Source organism: Apus apus, chromosome 3, assembly GCF_020740795.1.
Source record: "Apus apus isolate bApuApu2 chromosome 3, bApuApu2.pri.cur, whole genome shotgun sequence".
Lineage (NCBI taxonomy): Eukaryota > Metazoa > Chordata > Aves > Apodiformes > Apodidae > Apus > Apus apus.
In genome coordinates, this window is record NC_067284.1 from 94,658,128 (window position 1) to 94,673,804 (window position 15,677).

At 41.1% G+C, this 15,677-nt stretch overlaps 1 protein-coding gene across 6 annotated transcripts in view; it reads left to right on the top strand.

Moving 5' to 3' along the window:
- The window catches only part of GRM1 (glutamate metabotropic receptor 1), a 174,758-nt gene extending 161,674 nt beyond the window's left edge, over positions 1-13,084 (top strand). For 2 of the 6 annotated variants that reach the window (XM_051614555.1, XM_051614557.1), the window contains one exon: positions 10,165-10,201. Coding sequence is in view for 3 of the 6 variants with exons in the window: in XM_051614552.1 (XP_051470512.1) it covers positions 10,130-10,970 (841 nt within the window). In the remaining 3 variants the exon portion in view is untranslated. Of the gene's footprint in view, positions 1-10,129 lie in introns of all 6 variants that reach the window. The other 4 variants (XM_051614552.1, XM_051614553.1, XM_051614556.1 and 1 more) reach the window with 3 other exon arrangements.
- Positions 13,085-15,677: the final 2,593 nt, after the last annotated feature.

Consider the following 15,677-nt stretch of genomic DNA (forward strand, 5'->3'; position numbering starts at 1 on the left):
CCTGAGAATCACCTCTGGTGTAACTCCAACTAGTCAGTGGGACTTCAAATGCTCGTGGCAGCTGCACAGATACAAAAGACTTTAAAAACCAGTAGAGCTTTTCAGACCTGCTGAGCATGAAGCTTGCTATTTTGCCTTTTCACCCTGTTCCTGCCTCTCAGACTTCCCTCTCCCTCCAGCCAGGACTGATGCTTTCAGAGGCCTGGAAGTGCAGTACAGTGTGTGTCCAGGTGAAGGGCATGTCCTCCATCAGTGACCACCTGCCTGACCTCCATGTGGCCACGCAGCCCAGGATGAAGTAGGCACATGTCTGACATATTACCAGATGCCCATCACTGTCACCTGGCCTCATGCCTGAGTCTCAGTCACCAGAACTGCAGCAGTTTGCAAGCCTGGATTTCCTGAGAAATATCTGCTTTGCTAGAAATCACCATGGGTGCTATGGTTTTCCTTGCACTCCAGTTACAAACAAACAGATGTAGGGACTTGAAACTCTCTTGTGTTTTGATACACCTGGTACTTAGTACTGGTTATTGTGCTGATGTTGATCTTCATTCTCTATATGATCCTGACGATGGCCAGAAATGCAGAATCATGAAAATATAGAATAATGAAAATTATTATAATATTAAGAAACTCAGAAACATCAGCTTTGAGCTTCAGGGCTCTTTTCTTCTGAATCTGCTCATTTGTTACTATGGAAACTTTCAGATACAACCAGAAAACCCACAGGCTTTGCTAGCTGCTTTATCTACTTTAGCAAATGAGGGAGAGCTGTATATTACAAACAAGGGGCATCATGACTAAGCTTCCTGTGGCAACTGAGTAAAGTTTGCACTCAAAATGCTGGCATGCTAAGGCAAATCTGATGGGTCTTCAAGCCCTGTTTATACTCTTGGGAGATTATTTGATTCTCAAGTATACCAGAGATCCTGACAAGTTATGGTGGGAAAAAGACCTCATTGACTGCTACGTCTGCAAGGGCTGCAAAATTTTTGACAGCAAATATCCAGAGCAACAGGGTTTTACCAGTTCATTAGGAACTTATTCCTGTTCCAATACAGCTATTGACTAGAAAATATTATGGATTTTCAGTAAAATTTTTCCCTTTTGTAATTTCATCTGGGGCTCTCAGTTGTGCATCTGTATGCTATGTGCAATACCTTCCATGCCTTTCAGACCTTAATATGTTACTGGGTTGTTGCATTAACCTAAATACATTCAACCATTTTAGCTTTCCCTCATGCTCTCTTTTCTCTGCCCGCAATGGCTTTTTTGTTGCTGTTCTGTGTACAGCTTTCAGTTTGTCAGTATCTTTCTGGTAAAAAACATGGTGCCCCAATTAATTTTCCATTAGAACCACAGAGGATTACAGAAAGCAAGGACAAACCTCAAACTGTCTTAATTACTATTAAACTGCATTAATAAGAAAGACCTCCTACTCTCTGTTCCATGGTGTGGTGCTTTTGAGTAGGGAACACAGAACTCCTGAGCTATTTTTTGTGGCTTTGTAATGTTTGAAATTCATTAATTAGTATTTCTTATTCAACAGCAGCTCAAGATCTCTTTCCATGGTATTTCTTTTGATATAATGTTTCTTAAAGGTTGTTGATCTTCACAGCCTTCCAGCTCTGTACATCATTTAGTTACACCCACCTACACTTTTCCTAAATTACTTTCATTCTAACATTTTCTTCTCATGTTTCGAAGCTTTCCAGGTACCTTTGCTCAACACATTGTAAATTTCAGTTTTCAGGTTCTAGCTGTGCACTTTTTTGAATCTGTCTGAATAAATGCTTCAATTCAGGTATTGTCATTGGCTACACTGACATATACATCAGTAGAACGTGCACCATGAGATACACCTTCAGATAACGCAGATGTGCCTCTCCATTGATATCTGAGGATCCACAATTATTTACATCCCAGTTTTTCTGTGCACTAACTTTAAGATCCTTAAAATAATTACAAAGGTGATCCAGTAGGATGTATTAATTTTTAATATTTGGTGGGGTATACTTATTAATGACAATAAAATAATAAACAGATTCAAAACATTTTCACTAGTAAGAGCACTTCTTAATTTCACTTTGATTTGCAGGTTTCTGATCTTCATTTCTTGAACACTGGAAGAATTTACCTGCTATTTGGGGCAAACTGTCTATTATCCTAAACTTTGTATTATCTGTTAGAATAAGTTTTTTTCTCCAAGCAACACATTAGTAGCTATTTGATTAAAAAAAATACTTAATGAAGAGTGTGCAGTCTGCAACACTGCCTTTTAATTTTGAGGACACTTTCATAATGCCAAAGCAAACATATTCCAAGCAGTTTGCAAAGTCTGCAAATATATTTATCCAAGTTATTCACAGTAACTTACTTTTAATCAGTTTGTGATAAAAAAAACCACACCAGTGAACTAAGAATTTCATTAGATGGGTGACTTAAATGTGACATAGCTTCTGTATTTCAGATGAGACTAAAAATTAATGCTAGAAACTATAATTAGTAGTCAGCCCTTTATATACATTATCAGAGTAATATTATTTTTATCTTTGTTGAGCTAGGTAAGTGAGATCTGTGATACACACTAAAGTTGTATATTGGAGCATTGCAGTGAGCATCTCTCTTGCTCCTCCCCCCCTGAATTTACAGTTTTATAAAAGTGCCTATGTACATATACATAATTGCTAAGTCCCAAAGTGAATCTACCTATGTATCTGGGGATACTTGGCTGGATTTGAGAGTACTTCCCTGCCCCTGGGACCAGGTATAGCCTAGCAGCAACTCAGTTCCATGGTAGCATGAGTGCAAAGCATGTAGACCCCACCCTGGATCCTGCTTTGCCCATCTGGGTGACCAGGGCATAGAGACAGGGGGCTGGCACTCTCTGATACTACACAGAGGGTCTGACCCCAAACTAAGGACCCTGTGGATGGAAAGCAGGATCATATCACAGGCTATTCAGACTAGGCATAGCTACTGCATCTACATTACAGACTGTATATTATAGAATCGTAGAAACGCCAGGTTGGAAGGAACTTCAAGGATCATGTGATCCAGTCTTTCAGGGTAGGAATACAGTTTAGATGAGATAGCCCAGCATCTTCTTGAGCTCAGTTGTAAAAATGTCCAGTGTTGGGAAATCCATCACTTCCTTGGTGAGATGGTTCCAATGTCATATTCTTCTCATAGAGAAAAGTTTTCTTCTGATGTCTAACCAAGATCTCCCCAGGAGTAACTTACACCCATTACTCCTTGTCTTTTCTATTTGACTCCTTATAAAAAGGGAGTCTCCATCTTCTTGGTTGCCACACTTTAAGTATTGCAACATGTCAATAAAGCCTCTGCTAAGGCTTCTTTACTCCAGGCTGAACAAACCCAGTTGTCTCAGCCTTTCCTCATACAGCAGACTTCCCACTCCTTTAATCACCTTTATGTGGCCCTTCTCTGGACCCCCTCTATCCTGTCCCAATTTTTTTGCATAGTGGGGACCAGAAATTAACAGAGTTCCAGATGTGGCCTGGCAAACACTGAGTAGGGCAGGACTATGACTTTATCTCTGCTGGTGATGCGCTTGTTGTTGCAACCCAGCATCCTGTTGGCTTTCTTTGCCACTGCAGCGCACTGTTCACTCATACTGAGCCTGTTGTCTGCCAAGACCCCAGGTCCCTTTCCACAGAACTTTCCAGCCAGGTGGATACCAGTCTGTGCAGCCCTTTTGGGTTACGTTCTCCCACATACAAGACCTTACACTTGTCCCCACTGAACTTCATAACACATAAGATTAAGATTTCATTTTTAGAAGGAAAAGGAAAAGGAAGAAAAAAAGTCAACTGCCAGTAGGGTTGATGTAAATTAGAAAGCTTATGTGTATCTCAGATCAAAGTAATATACAACTTTTACAGCAGAGTAACTAATGAAGGAAATAACTAAGTTAGAATTAGTTGACATGAGCCTGAGGCAGCTCTGGGCTTGTGCTCATTCACAACAACCCCAAGTCTCATCAGTGTCTGCCCTTCAAGACAGCCTGACAGCATTAAGTTTTCATGTATTTTGTGTAACCATTTCCATCTTACCTTTAAAGCAGCTCTCTAATTTCCATAGAACATTGTGTCCCATGCCCAAGGCAATTTTGTCCTAAAACGAGGGCGGGGAGAGACAAGGACAAGATAGTTCAGTAATTTACATTTCCAGAAACGGCAGTGGGAGGTTAAAATTGCTCTAATTATACAACACCACAGAAAGCACTGAAGTCACATTGTAAGAACCGTTATAAGATCCTCTTATTGCCGAGATAGAGATTACTGTGTAAATGGACCAAGGCTGAAATTGGTTTGTGACTCTCTTTTTGTTTTAGGTGATAGTAACTGCTGCTTCTCAGGCAAAAAACCTGAGCACACAGTACATTGGGACAGTGGTTGATGATGTCTCCCTCACTCTTTGGTGAGCCACAGAGAGGTTAAACCTGGGTTAGTAAAAGAGATGAGTCCCTAGAATCAATGCTCTAACAGGAACACACCAACCAGCATAGCCTGCTCTGCTTATGCATGGCAGGGCTGATGGCTGCAGTCCTGAGGGAAAGGTCCTGTTTAGCACAGGATATATTACTAACCTGGCTTAAAACCATTTCACTCCCTTAATCAAATTTCATGCCCCAGTGGCCTTACTGAAGTGGAGACGATGATGGAAGAGTTCTTGGGGATACCAGCAAAGCACCTGCAATGTGCTGCAGTGCAGGTACTAGCCTTAAATTTTAAGCTTGTTAGTTTGGGTCCCAGGAACAGTGAGGCCACAGCAGGACAGAGCTTTGCTCAGGCTTGTTACTGCTTCTTATATGACTGCTGGGTTACAGAAAGGTTGTGAATGGCTTTTCTGTGGACTGGGAAGAAATTCCTCTGTTGGCTTCCCTAGGAGGGCTGAAAAAGGCTTTGTCCAATGCACAGCTTTTGGATGGGGCCTTTCCTTTGCTCTGACTCCCTGCCGTCTCTGAAGGCTGGACATCTCTGTGTGAGTGCGCAGGGATGGCCCCGCCTGTGCCGCTTTCCACAGCAGAGGGGCCAGGTGGCTGGTAACTGTCCCTGCTCCATGAAGATGAGAGCTTTATGTGTTTATTGGGCTGTACCCAACACTGACCACATCTGGTTACTGATGAGATAATTCAGGGTTTGTTTTGGACCTACTTTTTGCTGACAAAGTTGACAGGCTCTTCTTGGGCTGCGCTTAATTCCTAAGATTCTAGCTTCATAGAAGGGGACCACTAGGTTATCTCAATGCTTCCTGTTGGCTGTGACATTTCAGTTACTATAGTGACTACAAGGCAGTAGGTCTGGCCAAAGGATCAATCTGACAATAAAAGAAAGGGAACGTATATCATAAATCTGTGCTCTGAATCTTGTCTAACACCACCATGCTTAGCCCAAATGACTGAATCCTTCATCTCAGCAATCTTAAGATGCTCCCTCATCTCATGGCCACCTCGGTAAGATAACAGATCACAACTCTGGCATCCTAAAGGGATTAAACAGATCAAGGAATGTTCCTTTCTTTTTAACTGAAAGGGCTCTTTCTCAAGCACTTTTCCTGACTGCAACCCCAGCTGTTTCGCTCAGGCAGTGACAAAAACTACATCAGATGAGGAGCCATTTCCCAACATGTTAGTTCCTAAAGTTAACCTAATCAGAGTACATGTAACTCTGTTTAACCACTTATTTTTGTATCAGTTAGGGATTGTTAAGATGACAAAATGTTCAAGGCAAAAAAAAAAAACAAAAAACAAACACCAAACACAAAACAAATATTCAGGCACACATGACTGAAAGTTCATTTCATTCTCTATGCTCTAGGCATCAGGCTATGCCTTTGACAGTGAAAGGATCAGAAAGTTGCACAGACTAGATTACCTTAGACCACTGGGGCAATCATCTTCCACTTCAGAAACATTCAGACTCCAAGATGTAAATAAACCTTTGCTATCCAATGTCTAAAGTAAGACATCTTCAGGACCCTGCAGTGTGAAGAGGAACCACCTGTTGTGGGGTGCTGAGACTCCACATTGCCAGCAAAGTCAAATTCCCCAGGCAATGACAGGAGCAGGGTTCTTGGTTTTGGCCTGATTAGGGTTGAGGCAGTCCTAATCACAAGCAGGAACAGAATTTGGGGCAGCTGGAGATACTTGCCAACAAACAGTGAGCCAACTAACAAGCTGTGAGCACATCCTACAACTGGGCAGGGATATTTTGAAACACAATCTCAGATGTGCGTACATTAGTTCTGTTGAAGACTCTTGTCAAGTTACTATTAAGGACTGAAGTTGTTTTCCATCTTGCTTAGTGTCTATAATTATCAGCTAAAAGTGTCTGAAAATGCCTGCCCAGGAGTCATGCAGAGATTACAGTGTAAAGATTTATGTTTGTATTAGAAGCAACATTTAGAATTGATAAAACCAGTGATGGTTCTGCTCCTGGAACTAATACAAAGTCACACAAGAAATATACTTACATCTAACACCCCAACCCCCCCCAAACAAAACAAAATAAAACCCACAAAAAACCTAGACAAAGCTGTGGTGAAAACTGATAATCAGCAGCGAAATTCAGTGTATGTTCTTGCCTGTAAAGCAAAAGCAAGCTTGTCTTATGTGTTGACAGGATATCCAAGAACGTGTTTGAACAGATTCATAACAGATGCAAGGATTTGAAGAAATAGTACTTAGAGTGGTGCACTGGGTATACTCAACTACAAACCTTAAGATGCCTTGAGACTCCAAGGAGCTCACTTCTAGGCAGTAAGTGTGAAAATTAAATCCTATAGGAAATTTTACAAAGGAGAAAGAAAGTTAGAAAAGGCAAATAAATACATGATGGACATGAAATGAGTAACCATCCTATTGATAAAAGCAAGAAAGCACCATTTAGTCCCACCTTGTCACTGTGCAATCAAACATCACATTTTCAATAGCCAGCTGTGATCTGGCTTGGTGTCCTCTTCTGCCTTTCTGTGGAAAAATTATATCTTCTCCCATTATACCAGGCAGATTATTTTAATCTTCACCGTCTCCCATGGATACATCCTTCAAAAAGGAGAGTGACAATCACTTAGCAAATGGTGACCATGCATCCCACATGCAGTCAGGATTGTCATCATCACTTTGCACAAGTGAGTTGACTTGTATCTTGCTGATTGTATCTCAGGTCTGAGCTTTTCCAGCCCCATCTTTGCTTTTTGTCTAAATGTCAATTAATGCCACACAAGGTGGCTGGTCCTTGTTTCAGGATACAGGAGTTTTTCCATGCATTGTTAATTGTTAATTCTGCCTGAATGTGTCAATCTCAGTGTGACTCTCTACCAGCTATCCAGCAAGACAGAGCTCAAGTATTTCTGTAACAGTCCTGTGACTCCATCTCAGACTTGACTTATTAACAGGCTAATGGTGCATGAACACAGCAAGGAGAGAAAATTGAAGGAAAGAACTGGAAAAGGAGACAGAGGAGAACAGGAAAGGAGAGATTTCCCAGTGGAAATCACCAGATAGACCTCATGAGAGCCACTGTGGCTCTAAAGGTATTTGTCACAAGGCCATCAGAGTCATGAGCAGTAAGGCCTGGCAAGTGGAGACAGGGTGCTTTGGTGGCACCAGCTTTCCCAATAGAGCAAGTTGGTAATGGAAAAATAATCATGATTAAGTGGTTTGTTCACGTTTGGGTATTTCAGTCCCAGAGCAGTTTGATTTAAGCACAGTTGTTGACTTGGGGTCGATTAAGTCTATTATGAAGAGTGTCACAGAAGAAAAAAGTCAGAAGAGCAGAATTTGAGAGTGAGGGGGAGAAAAATGAATGGAATAGGAGGACAATCTGAAAACAGAGGTAGCGAGTTCCTTAAAATAGCACTGCTTGTCTTTAAAGTACAAAATCTTGGGAACAAAATGAGATAGAGACTAAACAGATGGTGTGAGGAGAGATTCAAAAGATAGATGATGCACCAGAGCTAGATGTGAAGAAGTAAATGATGCTGAAGTAGACTTAGCATAAGACACAGAAGATAATCAACATGTTGTGGGGTTTTGTTTTCATTTGTTTGGTTTGGTTTTTTTGTTTGTGCGTGGGGTTTTTTTGGTGGGGGTTTTTTGTTTTTGTTTTGTTTGTTTGTTTTTCATAAAAGCCCTTTGCTTTGTAAGCTGTACTTATTTGTATATTTGTAAGCTATACCATCAGCAAAATACGAGAGCACTTATTTTCCTCACTACATGAAGAAACTTGTTTTGAAGTCAAATCAGACAAAATGTGTTCCTGTGTGAAGAGCTTGTAGATCTCGGTATGTTAAAATATTACTTTAAAAATCTTTCACACCCAACAGTTACATTCATTTGCTTATCCCTACAGTACTTCAAAAAACTGTCATACCACATCTCATATTGATCAAAATGGGAATGCTTCAAAACCTTCATCCTTATCTTTTCATTGATCACTGTGACACAGAGGTTTCATTCTTCATCTGGGAACTTGGCTTTTTTTTTTTTCCCTTCAGGTTAAAGCTCTAAATCCTAACAGCTCCAGGTTCTACCAACTACGTGCTTTGGGGAGTTATGAATTTTTTAGATCAGCCAGTTCTTGTAAGCCAGTTCCCACAGAAGTGGTGAGTCACAGGTCCAGCATTTGAAGCCTGGAGTTGGAGATTAATTTCCCAGCTTGGATCTGACTCAAATTCTTCTTCCTCCAGGAATATTTACTGCTCAGCAGAAAAGTGCCACATTGTTATGTACATTTGTTTTTGTTTTACCAGATATACAACATATGCGCCTTGTGCTACTTCCTTCCAGCTATCACAAAGTCACATTTTTTTTACAATTTTCAACTGGTAATTTTCTACTCCCTGAAAAGGGAAGTGCACTAGTCTGAGCAAGGAAAAGCAAAATACTCAGAACAATATTGCAGGCTGTATTTAAGGGATGCAACCTCTCCTAGTACGTGCAGTAGCAGGAGGTGATACTGCCATGCCAGCCTCCCACCCGGACTGCCTCCCACCTGCACTGCAATCACAGGAGCAGAAATTTAATTATTTGTTTACTTCTGTCCCATGAGGGACCAAATCCTGAGATAAGGCTTCTTCCCATAAATTATCTCAGAATTTCTCTCCAGTATCTGGTTTCCACCCAGGTGATTTATATTATAATTTGTAAATGTTCTCTGCTGCCTGACTTGCAATTAAGCAATTGTTTGGTTGTCTTAAGCACTGCTCACCTTCCTTTCCCACCAGCTGCTAATGAGGTATCATGCTGCTTTGGGTGCAGCTCCCTGCAAAGGTACAGAGAAATGCAAAAAAAACAGTGCAATCCCTCAGGGACAGACCTGACCCACAGGTCCTCACTCAGTGAAACCCCCGAGCGTTTTGATGGGATCCAGCCCACATGTGGAGTTAGGGGGTTTGACTTGCCATGATCATGTCACTGCTTGCTTCTCCACCTACACAAAGCAACTGTTTTCAGTTCCAGCATTTTATCCTAGTTTGTAACTAAGAGTCACTTGGGAAGAAATGCGTTTATCTCCTACCTGATGGAGGCCCTGGGTGTCCTTAGTTTCTGTAATAGCTAGTCTCTTCCTAAATGCAAAGAGGAGTCAGGGAATACAAAGGAAAGGAGGGGTTAGTAACAACTCCCCTTTCTACAGAGTGCCAAAGGCTAAGACTGTGAGTTTTTCTTCCAACAGTTTGGAGACATTTCCTACAAGCTGCAGATCAGGCATAATCAAAGCTTTTCTTGTGATGTTTTCTCCCTGTTTTTTTCTGCCCCCTGCAAGGTGGGGTGAGCAAAGCCAGATAAGAAATGTCATAGCTTGATTCCTCAAAACACTGTCAGCCCTCCCAGAGCCATCCCCATGGGCTAGGCTTTCCAGGCTGGCTGTAGGGTGGGTAACGAGAAGGGAGTAATTGCCTTTGGATGAAACTGCAGTAATTCCTCCTGTTAAAAGACACTTTTTTCCTCCTGTAGTACTTCTGGGAGGACCTGAAGAACTGGAGGGGGGAAGGCTGACTAATGAGGCAAAGCAATCAGTATTTTTGTAGGTTTGTTTGTTATATTGCCCATGTCTGCATAATGTAAATACAAATAAACTCATCTTTATTTTATTCATAGTTCTAATGGAAAGTCTGTGTCATGGTCTGAACCAGGTGGAAGACAAGACCCCAAGGGGGAACACACGTGGCACAGACTCTCAGTGCATGTGAAGAGCCAAGAGACAGGGTGCAATCAGACAGCAGTGATCAAACCCCTCACTAAAAGCTACCATGGCCAAAGCAAGAGCCTGACTTTTACCGACATCAGCAGTAAGACTCTGTGCAATGTGGTGGAGGAAGAAGATAGAGAGCCCATTCACCTCAACCAGCCCAGCAGCCCCTCCATGGTTGTGCACAGGCGGGTGGCTACAACCCCCCCACTGCAGGCTACGGCAGAGGAGACCCAGCTCTTCTTGACTGAGCAGTCCCCCAAGACCCTGTCCCTGCAGCCGCAGTCTCTTATGGACCAGCTGCAAGGAGTGGTCAACACATTTGCCACCGGCATTCCCGACTTCAATGCTGTCCCCCTTGCACCTGGCTCAGGGAACGGCGTGCGGCCCCCCTGCCAGCCGCCCCCGCCACAGCAGCCACACCTGCTGCCTCTCCAGGTGGCCACCTTCAGCGAGGAGCCCCTGTCTGCCCTGGCCGAGGAAGTGGAGAGTGAGAAACTGAAGCTCATTCAGGGATATGTCTATGAAAAGAACCCAGAGGAGGAGACAGACGAGGAGCCAGCAACCAGCAAACTGACTCTGGAAGACTCTCCGGCACTGACACCCCCATCCCCTTTTCGGGATTCAGTGGCTTCGGGCAGCTCTGTGCCCAGCTCCCCTGTCTCAGAGTCAGTGCTCTGCACCCCCCCAGATGTGACCTATGCCTCTGTCATTCTGAGGGATTATAAGCAAAGCTCGTCCACCCTGTAGACACTCCAAGGGACAAGACGAGAAGGACTTTGGCAGCTGCCTGCTGTGAGGTCCTGAGGACTCAAGTCTCCCAGGGCTGAGGGAAGAGAAAACAAAGTCATACATGACAGGGCAAAAACTTCATCCTGCACTTAAATAAATAAAAGGAAATAAAAAGAAAAAAAAATCCATTCTGAGGGCTCAAAATTCTCTAGCTGTTAAAAAGAAAAATATTGTACTTTAAGAAAACAACAGAAAACCATGATGAAGCACAAACCCAAGAGACAACTTCTATAGCAAAAAAATGAATAAACATACAGGAAAAAAAATAATCACACTTAGTCACAACCTCTCTTAGCAATGCTTGAAAAGGACTCGGGCAAGTGTGACCTGGAGAAGTCATTAGCACATCTCATGACTGCTCTCTGTCTGCTGTGGAAGCAACACACCCAGGAGTTGGAAGGGAGGGGTGTGGTAGAGGAACAAAGCTAGAGACATGTATGCATAAACTTTTTTGGGGGGAGTTCTGTAGGTGGTAGAACTGCATAATGTATTTGGGGGAAAGAAGTGGAGATAATGTGAAAGCACATGGCTGTTACTGACTTTGAGCAATTTGTTTTTCATACTAGGCTGCTTTTTTGGGGGATCTTGGCTTTTTTAACTGCTGATTGTGAACAGAGCAAGAAATACGAACAAGACTCGAGGTTTCTGAAGAAAGCCTTTGCTGTAGTACTTGTAATATGATAAGGACTTAGAAACTGCCCTTTTGTATAAGATTGTAAACCATGTGGCTAAACTGTTACACAACATTTCTTGTAGCAGAACAATATTGATGAACTTTTCATAATACGACACATTTGCCATGTGATTACATCATTCCTTTGTGTTACTTCGGAATCAAATACACTGGAAAATAGCTGTATACTTAAAGCAACAACTATTACTCTGAAAGAAAGGCAGTTCCATGTTGGGGGTTATAGGGTCAGTCTTGAAGCAAGAATGAGAGTACGTTTGTGTTTCTGTATGCCTGTGTATGGTATGTGTGAAGAGTAATGTCCAATAGCTACCACTGGAAGATTGTCGTATATGCTATGAATATTTTTATGTTTAAATCATGTTTTATATCACATTGTTACAGATATTCAATAGATCTTTGGAGGTTTGTATGCTGTGCTAACACATTCTTTTTCATATACAAGCTGAGACAGTTGTTACCCTTATAAAAGGGTGCTTTATTTTGCAGATATTTTATGACATAGATATATGGTATTAATAAGCAGTGCATTGAAAACTTGTTATTTTACATGTTTGCAGCAAGTGTGTTCAACAACAAAAAAATGCAAAAAGAAAAAAATCTGTTTTAGAAATTTTGCACATGCCAGTATAAAGGTGAGATGGAAAAAGTAATTAAACTGTTCTGTTGCTTCAGATAACTTAAAATAAAATCATGTCCGAACAGGAAATTTCATCAGTGCTTAATGTGTGCATAAATTCCCAGGGTTTGTTACAAACAGTTCTTTTAATCTCTTTATGATGTTTAATTGTGTGTTCTTTCCATACGCCAACACTTTTTTTTTTAATATACAATCTTGTATCTTAAAGATAACTTCTAGGCATCTGTGGTTCTGTCATTCATTCCCCTCTTCTATCCTTCATGTGTTTCCTAGAGATGGGCCTAACAGAAAGCTCCCTAATGGATCACATCATCAAAGTCCAGGTCTAATTGCTGTGGCTTGAATTTATGATACTTATTATTACCCTATTTATAAATGTGTGTATTGTACACATACAGGACAGGATTTTAGCTGCTATGAACTTTTATTGTGCTGTTGAATTTAGCTGAGGATTGGCCCCACAGTTCTACACGTTCTTTCCAAAGATACTTTTAAGGAATCTCTTCATGTCAATATAGTTGCAAAACCTGACTTTAACCAAGTTTCTTCTGAAAATTCTATCAGGAGTTTTCTTAATTCAGCACATTTTTGCTCTTTTTCTTTCTTTTCACTTGTATTTCAAGAAGTCCTGGTGCCAGTTATCAATTCTTCTCTGCAGATCCAAATCTCATTATTTTGATCTGGTAGTGGTATTGGAAGGTTTGGCTGGTGCTCAAAACCAGATTAGAGCCTTTTTTCTGGGTCCACTTTTCACGACGTTTGCTCCTTTCAGTATGACTAGCAGCCAATTGCTATCACTGTCCTAACTTGGAAAGCGTGCAATGACTTTGTCCACAGACATGGTTATGAAGTTTTTGTCAGTTGATTCATGTCTCTGTAATGAACTAAAGACATGTGAGGGTCAGCTGGCTGGTTTTGTCTGAGAGGGGTTTTTAGGGGGTTATTTTCAGTTGTTGTTTCTTTTTTAATGCTGACAACTAATTACAGCAATGACAGAAATGCCATATTTTCTTTGCTGATCACCACATTGGCAATGAATTCTATCTTCTTATAATCTTAGCACAATATTAGTTGAACTGTTCCAAAAAACACATTGTCAATAGCACAGAGATAGTACTTGGAAGTCAGTCTTTGAAGAAATGAGGGAGATAAGAAAAAGAGTCATAACAGGCTTGTATAAGTAGGAGGCAACAATGTGGCAAGGTACTATTGTTTTCATACCTGTCTGTTTTCAACATATTAAGCACTGATTTTATTACTGCAATGTAATTCTATCATGAGTAGTTTTCTTGAAATTCAGTATATTAGCTTTTAGTTTGTAATTGTTAAAACTGGAAACATACACATACTTAAATATATCTAAAGAGCAAGAACTCACCTTGTGTATGTAGTTGTATGAGCTATGAAGCTTCCTGTAAAAGTTCTTTCTTTTGGTCTGTCAAATGCTTGATGAAAACTGCCTTTTTGTCAAAATGATCTTGAAAATGCTGTAAAATAAATATTTTCTATTTATTATTTAAAAATAGAATGCTAAGATTGTTAATTTTTGCTTCCAAAGTCAAAACCAGCCATGTCTAGTAATTAATTGTTCCAGTGTTTTCTATGAGATGCTGCTCAAATGGAGGTAGGTATTGATTAGATTGTAGCATGTAAGTGAGATAGGGGAGAGTGGAAGCATTTTTGTTCAGAAAACAAACCCCTGCTTTTCGACTTCCTAATAAAAATCAGGAACCCCACAGGAATGCATTTGGGCTGACATGTTGTAGAAGATAATTCAGTGAGAAATGACAGGACATTTTGCTTCTCAAGGACGTGGAAACACCAACCCTTCACTGAAAGTTCTCCATGTGTGACATCTCTCTGTGAGATGTCAGCTCCTCCCATCAGGGAAACTCAAATATGCTTTCTTGACAGCTGTAAGCAATAGGCATTGATCCATTCCAGGCATCTCATGCCTCCTTCCTCTACTGCCTCCTTGCTCTGCAACTCAGACACACTGTGGCCTTCTGGTGATTACTGAGCTGCTCTGTGCCTCAGCTAGGGCCGCAGTAAGACAGGAGTGTAAATGTGTTTTCTGGAGCATTGCTGAGATTTTCAGACTCAAGTGTCACTAAACATAGAAAAATCTAGTTTCTTTTTCCTTTTTACACTCACAAATAGGCTTGTTTCTAGTGGCTCCTTGGTTTGGATCTGGCCTTGCAAGAGCCCATATCTGAGCAGTCAGTCCACCTACAGCTACTGCACTGCTGGACTACGGAAAGGGACATTGCACTCAGTGGTAAGTGCCAAAAGTTTGGTCTCTTTTATTTGTTGAGGTTGCTTTGGTTTTGTTGTTTTGGTTTGGTTGGGTTTTTTCCTCCTTTTTTTTCTTTTTTAATTAAAGTCTAGTCAATCTATGTCTTAATAAAAGTCCTGCTGATCAAGTGGACTCAGTTTCAAAAACTTCCTCAGGATGACACCGTAGTTACTGCCCTCCAGAGCACCCAGAGCAGCACCAGTCCTGCAACCAGTTACTGTTTGTGGGGTCCAGCCCACAGCAGCTGATCCTGACCTTGTCTCAGCAGTCACATGAGGCATTTGGAGATACATTGTACAATGAACATGGGAATACGTAGACTTGTAACATCTGAGAATCATTTAAGAAACAACAATTGTTATCTCATCTCCAAGTAGCTACACATGCTGTGCAAGTGAATTCATTTTCAAATTGCCATATGCACAGAGGAGGTTAGTACTAATTGTTTTATGCATGACTTTCCAAACAGTCTGACTAGCATAACGAGCACAGCAAGTTTTACTTTATTTTTGATGCTGTTTCTGTTTTTGTATTGCTCTGCTTTGAGCTTGCAGCAGGGATAAGGATCATTTCAGTTTAAGTCATTCTAGACCACATAAATATTTCGGTTCGTATTCTTTTTCTTTTTTAAATTTTTCTGCATAAACATACAACAATATGAACATTACCAGAAAGAGCAGATTGGGAAAAATCTATATAAACAGACTCCAGTAGATATGAGCAAACAACAGTTGGTGGAAGTGCTAAAGGAAAATGTGTAGAAGGCCAGATGCTGCAGCCTGTTAAAGCTGCTTTATTAGTCTCTCGGTTTCCAGTGCAGTTCTTAATGTGTGTTAGTCTGGCTAAGGAAAAGCTGTTCCAGTGCTGTAAAGTCTTTTCAGAGTCCTTTTGGTCCCAGCCTCTAGGATAGATAACGTGACAGGTGGAAAGGGAGCGGAATTACATGTCTTCATCAGCATTCCTCTTACTCTAACCTAAGAAAAGGTGTAACAAAATCCAAGGCTAAGGAGAGACAAGTTCAAATACTTTAAATTAGAA